The 13,319-nt window shown below is 40.9% G+C and overlaps 1 protein-coding gene across 2 annotated transcripts in view; it reads right to left on the bottom strand.

Annotated features, from left to right (window-relative positions):
* Positions 1 to 13,198, bottom strand: part of LOC134179757 (probable methyltransferase TARBP1) — a 16,430-nt gene extending 3,232 nt beyond the window's left edge. For both annotated transcript variants that reach the window (XM_062646713.1, XM_062646714.1), the window contains exons 1-20: positions 12,206 to 13,198; positions 12,062 to 12,134; positions 11,467 to 11,618; positions 11,352 to 11,404; positions 9,417 to 9,517; positions 9,224 to 9,359; positions 9,061 to 9,157; positions 8,908 to 8,994; positions 8,575 to 8,768; positions 8,318 to 8,520; positions 8,027 to 8,121; positions 6,853 to 7,494; positions 6,047 to 6,229; positions 5,788 to 5,990; positions 4,377 to 4,439; positions 4,190 to 4,310; positions 4,003 to 4,116; positions 3,793 to 3,945; positions 134 to 220; positions 1 to 64 (exon numbers count right to left, since the gene is read on the bottom strand). The exon at positions 1 to 64 is cut by the window's left edge and continues 124 nt beyond it. In XM_062646713.1, the coding sequence (XP_062502697.1) occupies positions 1 to 64; positions 134 to 220; positions 3,793 to 3,945; positions 4,003 to 4,116; positions 4,190 to 4,310; positions 4,377 to 4,439; positions 5,788 to 5,990; positions 6,047 to 6,229; positions 6,853 to 7,494; positions 8,027 to 8,121; positions 8,318 to 8,520; positions 8,575 to 8,768; positions 8,908 to 8,994; positions 9,061 to 9,157; positions 9,224 to 9,359; positions 9,417 to 9,517; positions 11,352 to 11,404; positions 11,467 to 11,618; positions 12,062 to 12,134; positions 12,206 to 13,159 (3,775 nt within the window). In that variant the 5' untranslated portion in view covers positions 13,160 to 13,198. The remainder of the gene's footprint in view (positions 65 to 133; positions 221 to 3,792; positions 3,946 to 4,002; positions 4,117 to 4,189; positions 4,311 to 4,376; positions 4,440 to 5,787; positions 5,991 to 6,046; positions 6,230 to 6,852; positions 7,495 to 8,026; positions 8,122 to 8,317; positions 8,521 to 8,574; positions 8,769 to 8,907; positions 8,995 to 9,060; positions 9,158 to 9,223; positions 9,360 to 9,416; positions 9,518 to 11,351; positions 11,405 to 11,466; positions 11,619 to 12,061; positions 12,135 to 12,205) is intronic.
* Between the last annotated feature and the right edge of the window lie 121 nt (positions 13,199 to 13,319).

Below are 13,319 nucleotides of genomic sequence, written 5' to 3'. Positions count from 1 at the left end.
CGGAAAAATGATGTGTCTGAGTCCACGGCAAGACTGAAGAAAGAGCACGAGAAAAGAAAGTAACCTAAAAGTGTTGGTCAAAATGATGGAATGTGAGGGTTTGATGTTATGTTTCAAAAGTGAGGTAATTAACCTTCTGTTGACACGAAGGTAAATGGCATCCTGTTAATGTTACAATGTTCATTAATGATGCTAGTAATCCTATCCTCCTTTCGTGATCCTATAGAAATATGAATAAGTTAGAGACACCACCATGTATGAAGACCCATGCAACAAATGAACAGACAGGTGGAATGGTGTATGTGGACAGATGGACATGTGAAGAAACAAACCAAAAGATCAAGTCAGCATGTGATCAATCAAGACAGAAACAAACAAAAAATGGATATGCAAACAAACAAACACACATAGATAAAAGGACAGACAGACAGACAGACAGACAAACAGACAGACGGACAGACAGATGGATTACAAGATGCGATTGCAGAAAGACCTGGATTCTGAGGGATACCATCTCATGACATGTAAGACTGGAGAAGGTCCTGTCTGGACCCATAATACCATTGTAGGTACTGTGATTGCGAGGATCAACCTGACACAGCGATCATGGATCCAGTAACCAGAACAGACGTCGAACTAGATGTGTCTTTGGCCCACCCATGGTGTGCCGATATCTTGTCAAGAGCAGCCCAAGAAGACGGGGCAGCAGCGGTAAGAAGGGAAGAGAGGAAAGTTGAGAAATACCAGTCGAAGGTCCTGCCGGGTGGATTATGCCTCAACTTCGTGCCTCTAGTTATGGAACACTTCGGTTGTTGGGGAAGACAAGCACAATCATTCCTGTCTCAATTATCTCAACTAAGTAAGAACATCGACCTTGGTAACAGTGACCACGATTTCAAGTGCTACTGGAGAAGAACATTCGCTGTAGCTCTCCAAAGGTGCAACGCAAAAGGTTCTCATCCAGAAGATGAACTGCTCACGAAGCAAAGAAAATGACATTAGTGACATATATAGTGTCCAATTGCATGCAACCTAAGTTGATAATTTTTTAGAGACCCATGTGGGTCTAATTGATATATAACGGACTTTCGTATTTATAGCTTGTAATAGTTCATATGTATTTGACAGACATATAAAGATTTGACAGACAGACAGACAGACAGACAGACAGACAGACAGACAGACAGATGGACAGACAAACAGATAATTTATTCTTATACAGATTCTACTTGTACATATGCTAAGATTTTTAAAATACAAATCAGTCCTTGCAAAAACAAAGTCATTAACTAATGGACTTGACTTTGAATGTCAAAATCAAATAATCTATCTAAATCACCATGATTAGGTGACAGTTTTGAAAGTTTTCTAAGGATAACTTTGGTATTGCATCTTACAGAATTATAGAAAATATTTTTCCCCACTACGACATGAACATGGAAGCATTAAAATTGGCTTCTGGATTTGCTGACTGTTGTGACAAAGCTGCAAAAACTTCTCTGCCTTTGTGTCCCACCTCCCAAACTGTTCTATCACAAGAGGAAGACATCTTGATACATATCCTCCTGGAACAAGCTCTTCTGAATATTTTTCATTTTCTTTTCTTCTCTTGTCGCGGCAGCATGACCATTTTCCTTGCTGGCCCTCCTAATAATGTTCTGACTCCACGGATGAGCCAGGGACACATCAAGATCCAAATTCTGTCCAGTATTTGGATCAAACATTGTAATGTCTGGATGGTCTTTAGTATTGATGTCTTGGTTCTGTTTGATGGTGAAGGTGAAGGTCAGACAGGCACTCACTCCACCCATTTAAGACTGAATCGTGAGACCACACAGGTCCACCCCCCTATTTACAGATTAAAAGATGGTATCCGTATTCATCAAAATCATGACCACACTCACACTTTTTAATCCAATTGGTGCAAGGTAGTACAGACAGACAGACAGACAGACAGACAGACAGACAGTTACCAGAGTGTACGTTAAGCTTTCATTTCATGACCCTAAGGGTCTTTTTTCTTGGACTCATAGATAGTGATTTAGCGTTGACTGTAATAGCGTTGATGTTTACCAATAGATGTTTTTGACAGACAGACAGACAGACAGACAGACAGACAGACAGACAGGCAGAAACACTCAATTCTTGCGATTTTCACCTGGCATCCTTCCTTGCCCATAGCCCTCTCCGGCTGGACAATGACCTGCAATTATGAAGCTCTGATAGATGACATTGGATATCATTTGCTGACCTGTAAGACTGGTGGCTGGCCGGTATGGTCTCACAAGTCAATTTCGTCCATCTGGTCTGATTGTTTTCGTGGGCTAATTATCCACTACCGCAGGGAGCCGAGGAGTCATTATACAACTACAGACAACAGACCGGACATTGTATTTGTGACTTGGACATTGGAAACAACATTGACCTAGATATCTCTCTCACCCACCCATGGAGTAGTGACATCTTCCCATCATCTGCTGGTGTTAGTGGTGCCACTGCAGAAAGGAGAGCAGACAGAAAGAAAGAGAAATACAGCAAACAACAATTACTGAGTGGCATAATTTCCACTGTAACCCCACTGGTAATGGAGCATTTTGGAGCTTGGGGGATCGATGGGTGGAAACTCCTGTGCAAATTATCAAAGAAGTCATCGGACAAAATGGGACGACTGAACGCTGCGGAGTTCATCGACTTCTGATCCAAACGCTTTTCTGCTCAGCTCCAGAAGTGTAATGCTAGAGTCATCTCTAAAAGCTATCTTTGCTGTTTGAAGGCAACAGATGTGACCTCTTTGCCACCAAGGTCTTCAGCCACTAGCTGGTAATGGAAGCTTTGCTAGTACACTGTAGCTATTAAGTGGCAGTCCTCATTTTGTTTTACACAAGTCTCAATTTGGACAGTACATAGTACCCTGCATTGCAAAATCTATCATAGATAAAAGTTCAAATATATGTGATTGACAAGCAGACAGACGGACGGATGGACGGACAGATGGACAGACAGACATACCAGACATTGTTGTGTACAACTTTGGATGTAGCTACGACCTTGATGAAGCTATGGCTCGTCCTTTCAGCCAAGACACTTTAAAGCAGACAGTTTTAGAGGAAGGTTTCACTGCAGAAAGAAGAGAGGAAAGGAAGATGATCAAATACAAAAAACAACTTGCCGGCAATACATCAAGCCTCAATTTCACTCCTCTGGTATTCAAACTTTTTGAAACTTGGGATCAGAAGCTACCAACTATTTAACAAACTAGCCAGAAGATCAAGAGGCAATGAAGGCTATCCAAAATGAAGCTGACTTTAGAGATTTTTAGAGAAAAATTGTCAATAATCTTACAACAATGTAATGCTAAAGTCATCCTCCACAAGCTGACTCGTGTCTTCCCTAGAGAAGTAGATGAGAACATGTACGATAGAGACTATCAAAGTAGCTTGCATTAAACTAAAGTTGAACTCAGTTGCTTGTTTGCATTTAGTGTTAGAAATGTCACGTAGAGATTGTGTTTTGATAAATGAAATTGACAGACAGACAGACAGACAGACAGACAGACAGACAGACAATGGCAGACACAAAATAAGAACAAAGTGACACACACACACACACGTGCGCACGTGCACACACACACACACAGACACACACACACACACACACACACACACACACACACACACACACACACACACACACACACACACACACACACACACAACTTCCATACACGTGTGTACAAATGTGCAAGCAAACCATCCATATTGACAATTAGACAAATCAACTAGCCAAATGCACCTTTTCCAGATGTGACCAGAGCAGATCAATGAGTCTGTCCGAGTGCTGCAATAGCAATCTAACAATCAGACACTCAATCATCACACGTACAGATGGCTGATTGTCAAACACAAGTGACTCAAATGCACACTCCGCAAGCCAAACAACACGGCACTACAACAAACGACATCATCAATCAAACAAACCAACATAACAACACAAGTATCTCACCTCATCTGAGCAACCACTTTGTAACAGTAAAACAACCTCCCACAGTCTGTGTTTCATTCGATGCTCAAACGTGTTTCCATGGTAGAGAGGCTTTGAACAAGATATTTCTTCATCCTATAATACAAAGGTACCACACACTACGACTTAATTACCACACTACAGCATCAACACAATCATTCCAGTTGACCTTCTGAATGAGGAACTCAATGACCTTCCAGATGATATTTTCGGTTTGGCGATGTGTAACTAATAGCTTGAGTAGCAACGTGATGCAGTGAACACGAACAAAGGCGTCACTCCTGTCCACACTAAAACACAAAAGCGCACAGTATCACACAACAAGACACAGAGAGACAATCGGTGTGATCAAATACAGTTGATTTGTAGGAAAATTGTTGCCAAGAGTTTGCAAAAATGATCTCATATCAGTGTCATATCTACACACAAACATAAAGCAGACATAAAGATGCGACACCATTTGCAGGGGTGCCTATCTGGTGCTATGGCACTGCATGTAGTGCCAAGTCAACATTTTGCAGTGCCAGAGCAGCACCAGAGCAGCACCAGAGCAGCACCAGAGCAGCACCAAGATTGTAGTCATGCTTTGGCACATCCATTACGAATTAATTATAATGTGTAGTATAGGTCACTTCAAGAAATAGTTTCTAGTCACCACCCACCTGATTTTGCCTCAGATCAAGAAAAGTTATTATTATTGTTATTACGCATGCGCAGTACAATCACTGTTTTTATTAATTAACAACTTTATTGATATCAATAGCTTTAACTACAACAAATACTGGCAACACACTGCTACCACAATTGTGATTAAAGAAACTCTGTCAAGTAAAAAGAACAACAAGAAAAGACTTAGTGAGTGAATGAGCTCGATACGAGCCTCACTCTGCACAATGTCCATCATGTCTAATTTGAGCAGACAATGTAGTTTTGATCTTGTCCTTCAAACACACAGAATTGTCGTTCGTAATAGACCAAAATTTAGTCTGCATCTAATCACAGACATTGTTTGTAAAAGAGGTATTTTGATTGTTTGGAATGATATGCTATTCTATGCATTTAGAGTGCTGCAAGTCCAAACGAAGAGTGAAGAAGTATGAAAAATGGTAAAACTTTACTTTGTAATTGCCATACTTGTTGTGTTAGTTTATCTTTGATACAGCTATGATAACAGTGAAGTCATACATAACGTCACAAATAGCATCGTGTCACCAAACTCGTTGAGTACTGTGCCACACAAAGAAACGTCAGAGTGAGGCAGAGAAGAAAAAATAGCTAGACCAAGCCAGAGCCGCATTGCAACAATATATGAAATGAATGATGTTTTGAATTGGGACTTTCTTGTATGTGAGTGAGTAGTTGTTCAATAAAAATATCTACTATATACATATACTGCAAACCAGACACTGATAGATCTCTTGAAGTGGTCATTGGTATGTCAATAGGTCATAACAAAGAACGAATGATTGAGCGACTCCTACTGGTCAAGCAAAAGTAGGTCTAGTGACTCCAGTCCTGAGATGATAGCAGCTGTCATACATGCATACTTTACATACTTTACCAGTCATACATACTTTACCAGTATGTGTGTGTGTGTGTGTGTGTGTGTGTGTGTGTGTGTGTGTGTGTGTGTGTGTGTGTGTGTGTGTGTGTGTCCCATTGAGTCAAAGTATGTGCAGTGCCGAGTAGATAAATGCAGTGCCAACCATTTCAAACTTGATCACCACTGCATTTGTCTTAATTAATCATTCTAACACAGTAATCTACCTGATTGATTTCAATCCACGTTTGTGTAGTGGCCCAAACAGACATCCCTCTTGCATGAGATCCAGATGGGTTACAATGCTGTCTATCACTGTCTGACTGTCTTGACGGGTTAGTCCTTGCGACCAACATTGATAACAATAAGCAACAAAAATGTTAAAAACACCAAGACGCGACTCTCCAAGGCTAACAAGTTCAAACGATAACTACAACAACAATTAACTAATTAACAAAACAATTGAGCCATTTGTGTCGCACTCACCTCTCGTAGTGTCTCATGTATGGACAACTCTGCTTGTTGAAAAAGCAAAAATGGTTGAAATGCCAACTTGACGTACGCATCAAGAATAGGCCAAAACGTCATGTGATCTCTCCAGTTTTCAATAGTCGCGTTACGAGCTGCAAGTAAAGCTTGAACGCATTGTAAAGAGTTGTCATGCCACACCTGCAGAGACAAACATAATTTTGAATTGAAATTGCAATAATGTGTGGACATGCAAACTCAGAGCACAAATAAACAGATAGACAGACAGACAAACAGATAGACAGACAAACAGACAGACAGACAAACAGACAGACAGACAGACAAACAGACAGACAGACAGACAAACAGACAGACAGACAGACAGAGACACTTTATGCTCATATAGACTCTACTCATATATATGCTAGGAATTTGTAAAAGCAAACCCAGTCCTTACAAACAACAAAGTCATGGATTAGCTAATGGACTTGGCCTTGAATGCCAAAGTCAAATAATCTATCTAAATCATCATGATTAGACAAACAAACAGACAAACAGACAGACAGACAGACAGACAGACAGACAAACATGCAGACAGACGGACAGACAGACAGACAGACAGATATTGACTATCAAAGTAGTTTCATTAAACTAAAGCTGAACTCAGTAGCTTGCTTGCATTTAGTTAGATATGAAACATAGAGTTTGTGTTTCAATAAATGAGACAGACAGACAAACAGACAGACAGACAGATTATATTATAGCATTATATTACATTACATTACATATTGTAAAAATGTGTACAGTACCGTTTCAGCACTTACCTTTGGGATTAGAGCTTCTATCACATTCATCACAACAACCACCGCCGGGCCTTTCACACATTCCAATGCAGCAAGACTCGTATCAAGAATACCAACATAATTCTCTAACGTCAACTTGCTACCACTCAATACTCGATCAACAAACTGATCACTCAAGCCACGAGTGTCATTCACAGCTGAAAGAACAAAGCAGGCTTCTAGGCACGTCCATAATGCAGACACATGATCTGCCAGTGCACAACCCCAACGATAGCTGCCGCCACTGCTGACATCAGTGTTACAATCTGCTTGTATTAATGGCTTTTCAAACACCATTGACAAGTCAAAATTGCTCACATACTCTAGCACTAAGGCAAGAACAGATGGCGGGGAAATCAGATAATTGCATTGGTGGTGGTTGCCAGCTGTTAGTGTTAACACAGTCCTGATAAAGATGGAAAGAGCAGGAAGACAGACAGCTTTTTTTGGGGTTATAAACTTGTGTTCTTGATCGTCTTGTTGTAGAGTTGTGATACACGCTGCTGTAAATGAATTTAAATGAGTGACAGCAGTTCTAGATATGTTGGTGCATTCTAGTGAAGAAGACAGCCATAGGATTTGAAGAACTGAATGGTAGAGTGAGGACGAACTCGTGTCTGACATCTAGACATACATGAATTAGTAAGAGTTTAGTAGCAAAACTAACACACACTCATGTGCATGCATGGACACATCCACGCATGCACACACACACACACACACACACACACACACACACACACACACACACACACACACACACACACACACACACACACACACACACAAACACACGAATATGCACGCATGCACACACACACACACACACACACACACACACACACACACACACACACACACACACACACACACACACACACAATTTATATCACACATGAAAATGTTTCTATCCTTGCATTATCAGCAAGTCTTACTGCCTAACCCTGTAATTGTTCAATAATATCTCACAGGCATGTTTTAAAGTTAGCAAAATCATCATATGCCAACCACTTGGCAACTTATGAACACGTGAAAACACGCACTAGATGTACATGTAAAGTTAATTAACAGACACCCCAACAAACATGTGCTGTACACATCAAATGGTGTTCCTGATCAGTAGCAAGAACTAAATTTCATCACTGCACTTAAATACCTTCGTCACTGAGAACAGCATTCTTTGCACAAATCCCACTATCTCTTCACAACAGGCCAAAACGTTTCGAGAAAACTCTAAAAGTGTCGCATCTCCTGTACACAAGCACCGGCGGATTCAATCATCAATTTACACATAAATCATTTTATTAATGTACGTGTGTGTGTGCCTGGTTTGTGTGTTTGTGTTTGTTTGTTTGTGTGCATGTGTGTGTGTGTGTGTGTGTGTGTGTGTGTGTGTGTGTGTGTGTGTGTGTGTGTGTGTGTGTGTATGTGTGTGCGTATGTCATACCAGAGCCACTCATTGGAATTCGTCCCGCAGGCAGTAACTCATCAGCAACAGCAACCAACAGAGCAAGTGCAACTCTGGCTTGTTCATGCGAGAGGTACGCTCGACTGTTAATTCCCTCTAAAGTTTCACACATTGGCCGTAACGTGGCAACAAGCACAGACAATGATTTGCCTTTTAGAGAAAAAACCAACTCAGGATTGATCCTAAAATCAAAAACTGTGTCTACAGATTATCAAACTAGTCGACTGCATTAGTACTTTTCAGTGTCAGCAATCAGAACAACAAATCTGGCTAAACATTTCGTGTCAAGTCGCATTAGGGTAGATACTTCTGGTTTGACGTCTTCCAACACACACTGATGTACTTCCTGTTTTACGTCTTCAAGAACACCGACATGAAGACTATTGTCATTGGGTGAAAACAAGACAACAGTCGGAATCCACACGCAGAGCTATACAGCAACACCATCCCAATACACAACCAAACAAACCTATTAAACCTTACACACACACACACACACACACACACACACACACACACACACACACACACACACACAACCAATTAAACCAAACTCTTGTCTCTACTACCTCTCTCCATATTGCGTTGTCTCTCGTCAAGCTCACGTCACGTTCTACTGCAGCAAGCAGCAGAGCAACAGAACGCCAAGAGACGCCCTAAGTAATACATTAAACAATTTACAGTCACACATTTAATTAGACCAACGAATACAACAGCTCAACTGGTTTCGTGTGTTTCATTGTCACTCTAAGTAACATACACTGAGCAGCACTGCGCTGGATCAACTGTGCAACTTCAAGCAACTTCACAGCAATCAGTCTAAATGCAGCAAAGACCATAGAACCTCAGTTTCAAACACCAATTACTAGCGAATACGGATAACACCTCAGATCTGTCAATACGTTGTCTGTCCAACAAGGATGTGATGAAATCTGATCGAGAGCGTGAAATAAAAACACGAGTGATGTAGCTGTCCGGATGTCTTTAGTAGCTATCGCTGAGACCAGCCGAGGAAGAAAATCTAGAAACTTTATGATGAGTAACAATGCCAATGTATTAAATATATTAATAGAGTGACCTTCCATCTTGTCACCAAGAACTGACTCACAACGTTGGAAAAATGATACGACACATTCAGCGACTGGTGGTAGTGTGCCGGGCAACATTTCATCCAGTGGACTACAAATACACCATCTCATTATCTACAAGTATATCTAAAACCATTTTGAAAAATGAGAGTTGTATTGTTGTTGCATGAAAATGAATACCATATACAATAAAATATTGGCGAAAAATTTATTTTGGCGGATTGACGGATTTTTCAGCGAGTGCCAGTATAAAATCCGCCATTAATTTGTCCAAAGGATATGTTAACGCCATCACCCATGTGGATCAGATATCTAATGGCGATGTGGTGCTACGTCATGCAGATGAGGACACAAGATGGTAACCCCTGATTGCCGTCTGTTGTCTTTAGTACCTTGCATAGCAGGGAAGTTAAACATAAAAAGAGGCCGTGAAGGTACAGTACCGATGAACTTCAAGTACACGCAGCCTGCAGGATCGAGGAGTCATGCGGGTCACGTTCTTTGCTCTGACACAGCAATTCTTCATTACTACGGTAGTTGTATGGAGACCAGTAAGTAAGCTATGAAAATGTGATGGCCACAAATGCAGCTGCCAATAAAAGGCAAACTCCTTCATCAAGACGCGGCTAACTATTGGGTGGGGAATATCACGTCCAACTGCCAGAATAAAATCTGCCTATATTTCATCTTATACGGTAGAACCAAGACCATTTAGGGTGTGCTGTGACATCTTTCATGAATTCACTCATACTGAGACTGAGCAATACATCATCCCTACATTGCATCATCTTCTAGGGTATAAACATCTAATGTTTAGAAATTAAATGGTGTAATGTAGGGATGATGTATTGCTCAGTCTGTCTGAGTAAATTCATGAAAGATGTCACAGCACACCCTATATGATCTTGTTTCTATTCTTTTTCATACGGCAACCCTACATCTTTCTCATTTTTCAAAATGTTTTTATACTTGTTTGCAGCCTTTTTGAAATTCTTTAATTAAGAAAGTAAAGAAATGTATTGAAAGCACAAGATAATTGATCTTAGATCAATATAATCTAGCACAAGCTACCATTCAGACTACACCCCGATACAAACAGGTTCCATTCTGAGTGCAGATATGCACAGTAGGTAACGGTGTACGCGATCAGATGCGCAGTATGCCATTGGCAAGGGGTCATTGAGGGTAGAAATCAACACACTCCTCGTGTAGCGCTCAGTGCAGGAAACCTATAGGTTGGATTTGGTGCCAATGCAGTCAGAATTTAGAGAGAAACACTGTTTGTAATGCCAGTTGCTGCTTAATTACTCTCATGCATGTGTACAACAGTTTAACTGTAAAGATAATTCTAATTTTATTACTTTATTTATATATGTGTCGTTATGCCCCTCCATGACAGGCAAGTGAGGTCTTTACCCCATCTGGGCGCCCACCAACCCAGCAGGTGAGGTGCAGGCATGTTTCTGTGCAGTCCACACAGTGATCATATCAATGACTAGCCAATTCGATATAGATTGCAGGCATTATAGTGACCGCAAGCTCGTGAACAGCACGTCTAGTGGATTCAATGACCACCAGAAAAGCACTGAACGTCATTGTCAAAGGACTGTTTGCCAGACCACAGAAACTCCCCAACGACTGAAACGAGTCATAGTCTCATGGACAAAGCTAAAGAAACATGAGAAAGAAAGACAGACAAGTTTCATAATTTACTGTCGTCATTGGGGTTTAAAACCCCAAACCATGGAGTGGTAGCCATTGTTGCTAACCACTAAACCACAGTGGTGGCATATTGGATTAATATTAAAACAATTTAATTAAAATATTAATTTTCAATTATTATAATATTTTAACTTATTACTTGCATATTAAATCATTCTGTTATTAACAAGTTATCTATTTAGATCTGCCCATTATTCACTGACCGTGTGTATACTGAATGATCACACAGAATGTCTAATAGGGGACCGCACAACATCTAGAGAAACACGACAATCACGTAGCATGACAAGTCTGCATCGACTAGATTGCCTCCCTTACCTCTAAACCTTTACCAAAGAGAAGTGGGCATTTAGTGAGATCAATGTGGAGACACTCGAGTACACACAACTTGACGATAGTTATTGAGTCGTGCTTGAACATACACGTCATGATCACACCAAGCCAACACATGTCTAGTACAGGACGACCGACTGGGGGGAATAAGACAATTAAAATGTAATCACATGAAAAGAGTAGATCAAAGTAAAACAAACATAAAATGTTCAAACCATTTGTAAGCAAGAAAGCAGCTTTTCTTTTAATTAGTCACATGCAACAATACACATACACACACACACACACACACACACACACACACACACACACACACACACACAACACACACACACACACACACACACACACACACACACACACACACACAAACATTCATGCACACACACACACAAACACACGCACACACACACACACACACACACACACACACACACACACACACACACACACACACACACACACACACACACACACACACACACACACACACACACACACACACACACACACACACACACACACACAAGCATAGTATCAACCTCTTCATATGAAAAATGACAGATTTGAGATAGTGTACCTTTAGGTGCCATTAATCCTGTATATAGCACCAGCTTATGAATTCTTGGAAGTGCAGGCTTCACAATATGAACCTACCACAGTCAAACAATTACACATACAATTACCTAATAAAACACAAATAAATATACAATATGCAACAAACCTGCTTCTGTTGCAAGATCTCATAAACAAGAAAGAACTCCTGCCAGACGGTCTGCAGTAGGCTCTTTTCTTTCTCATCCCACCAAAAGACGTCACAGTAAGTCGAGTCTCCCAACAGTTTTGTTCCTGATCTATAACATGCAATAATCCTCTGTAGCACATACAGTGCCTGCTTGCGTTCGAGTGACACTCCACTCGCAAGACCTCGACACACCAGCAACCAAAACGTATTTGACTGAAGAACAACGGTAGACATCGATGAATGCGATTGCAGCAACATGTCGGCAAGAAAACACAACAAGTAAAACAGCATATCTACATCACTAGTTTCGATAGATTTCCAAATAATTTCTACAAATGACGTGATCTGAGTCGACCGCGTCGAGACAAATTGTGGCACAACGTGCAAAGCTTTCAGCCGATCGGAAAGCAAGTGTTTTCCATTGACAACAAATTCAATGACACAACGAAACAGCCCGATGCATCGAGCATCATCAATAACATCACAATCTTTACAATCAAGAGCAACGGACAGCAGTCTCAGACTCGTTTTCATATCAAGTGTGCACGTTTCACAGTCTGCGGATTCGTTTCCGGTGCCGTATACGTCGATACTCAATTTGATCCAATCGACGATCTTCTGTGCTGCGGATTTATTTAATGACCCACACGCAACCAACGCTTCAGCTACAATTGTTACAATTCTGACGTCATTTCTGACGTCATCACTGCTGCATAACAATGTGTACAGCTTATCACACACTTCGTACGCTTTCTCGCAGTCACTGAGATCACATCCGGGTTTTTTCATTTGCTGCAGACCGATGACAAGTAGATAAATTCTGTTTGTTAATGACATTTCATCCCATTCTCCATTTAAAAATTTTTCGATAGCTTTAGCACCGCTGACGTGCCCCACAGTCATCAACAACTCAGAAAACGTTTCTCTTTCCATTTGAGAACGATTTGCAAAGAGAGGATTGACACGTGACCAGAGTGCCCTTCTTGCCTAGCGCGCGTTAGGCAATATCTAGCATCTTTGTCGACTGTCCTTCCTGGCGGTTTGATATATAGATAAAAACGTTGTTGTCCAACTCACAGACATTTACAAAGCT

The sequence above is a fragment of the Corticium candelabrum genome, chromosome 5 (assembly GCF_963422355.1).
Source record: "Corticium candelabrum chromosome 5, ooCorCand1.1, whole genome shotgun sequence".
NCBI lineage: Eukaryota > Metazoa > Porifera > Homoscleromorpha > Homosclerophorida > Plakinidae > Corticium > Corticium candelabrum.
This window is presented reverse-complemented; position numbering and strand designations above follow the sequence as displayed.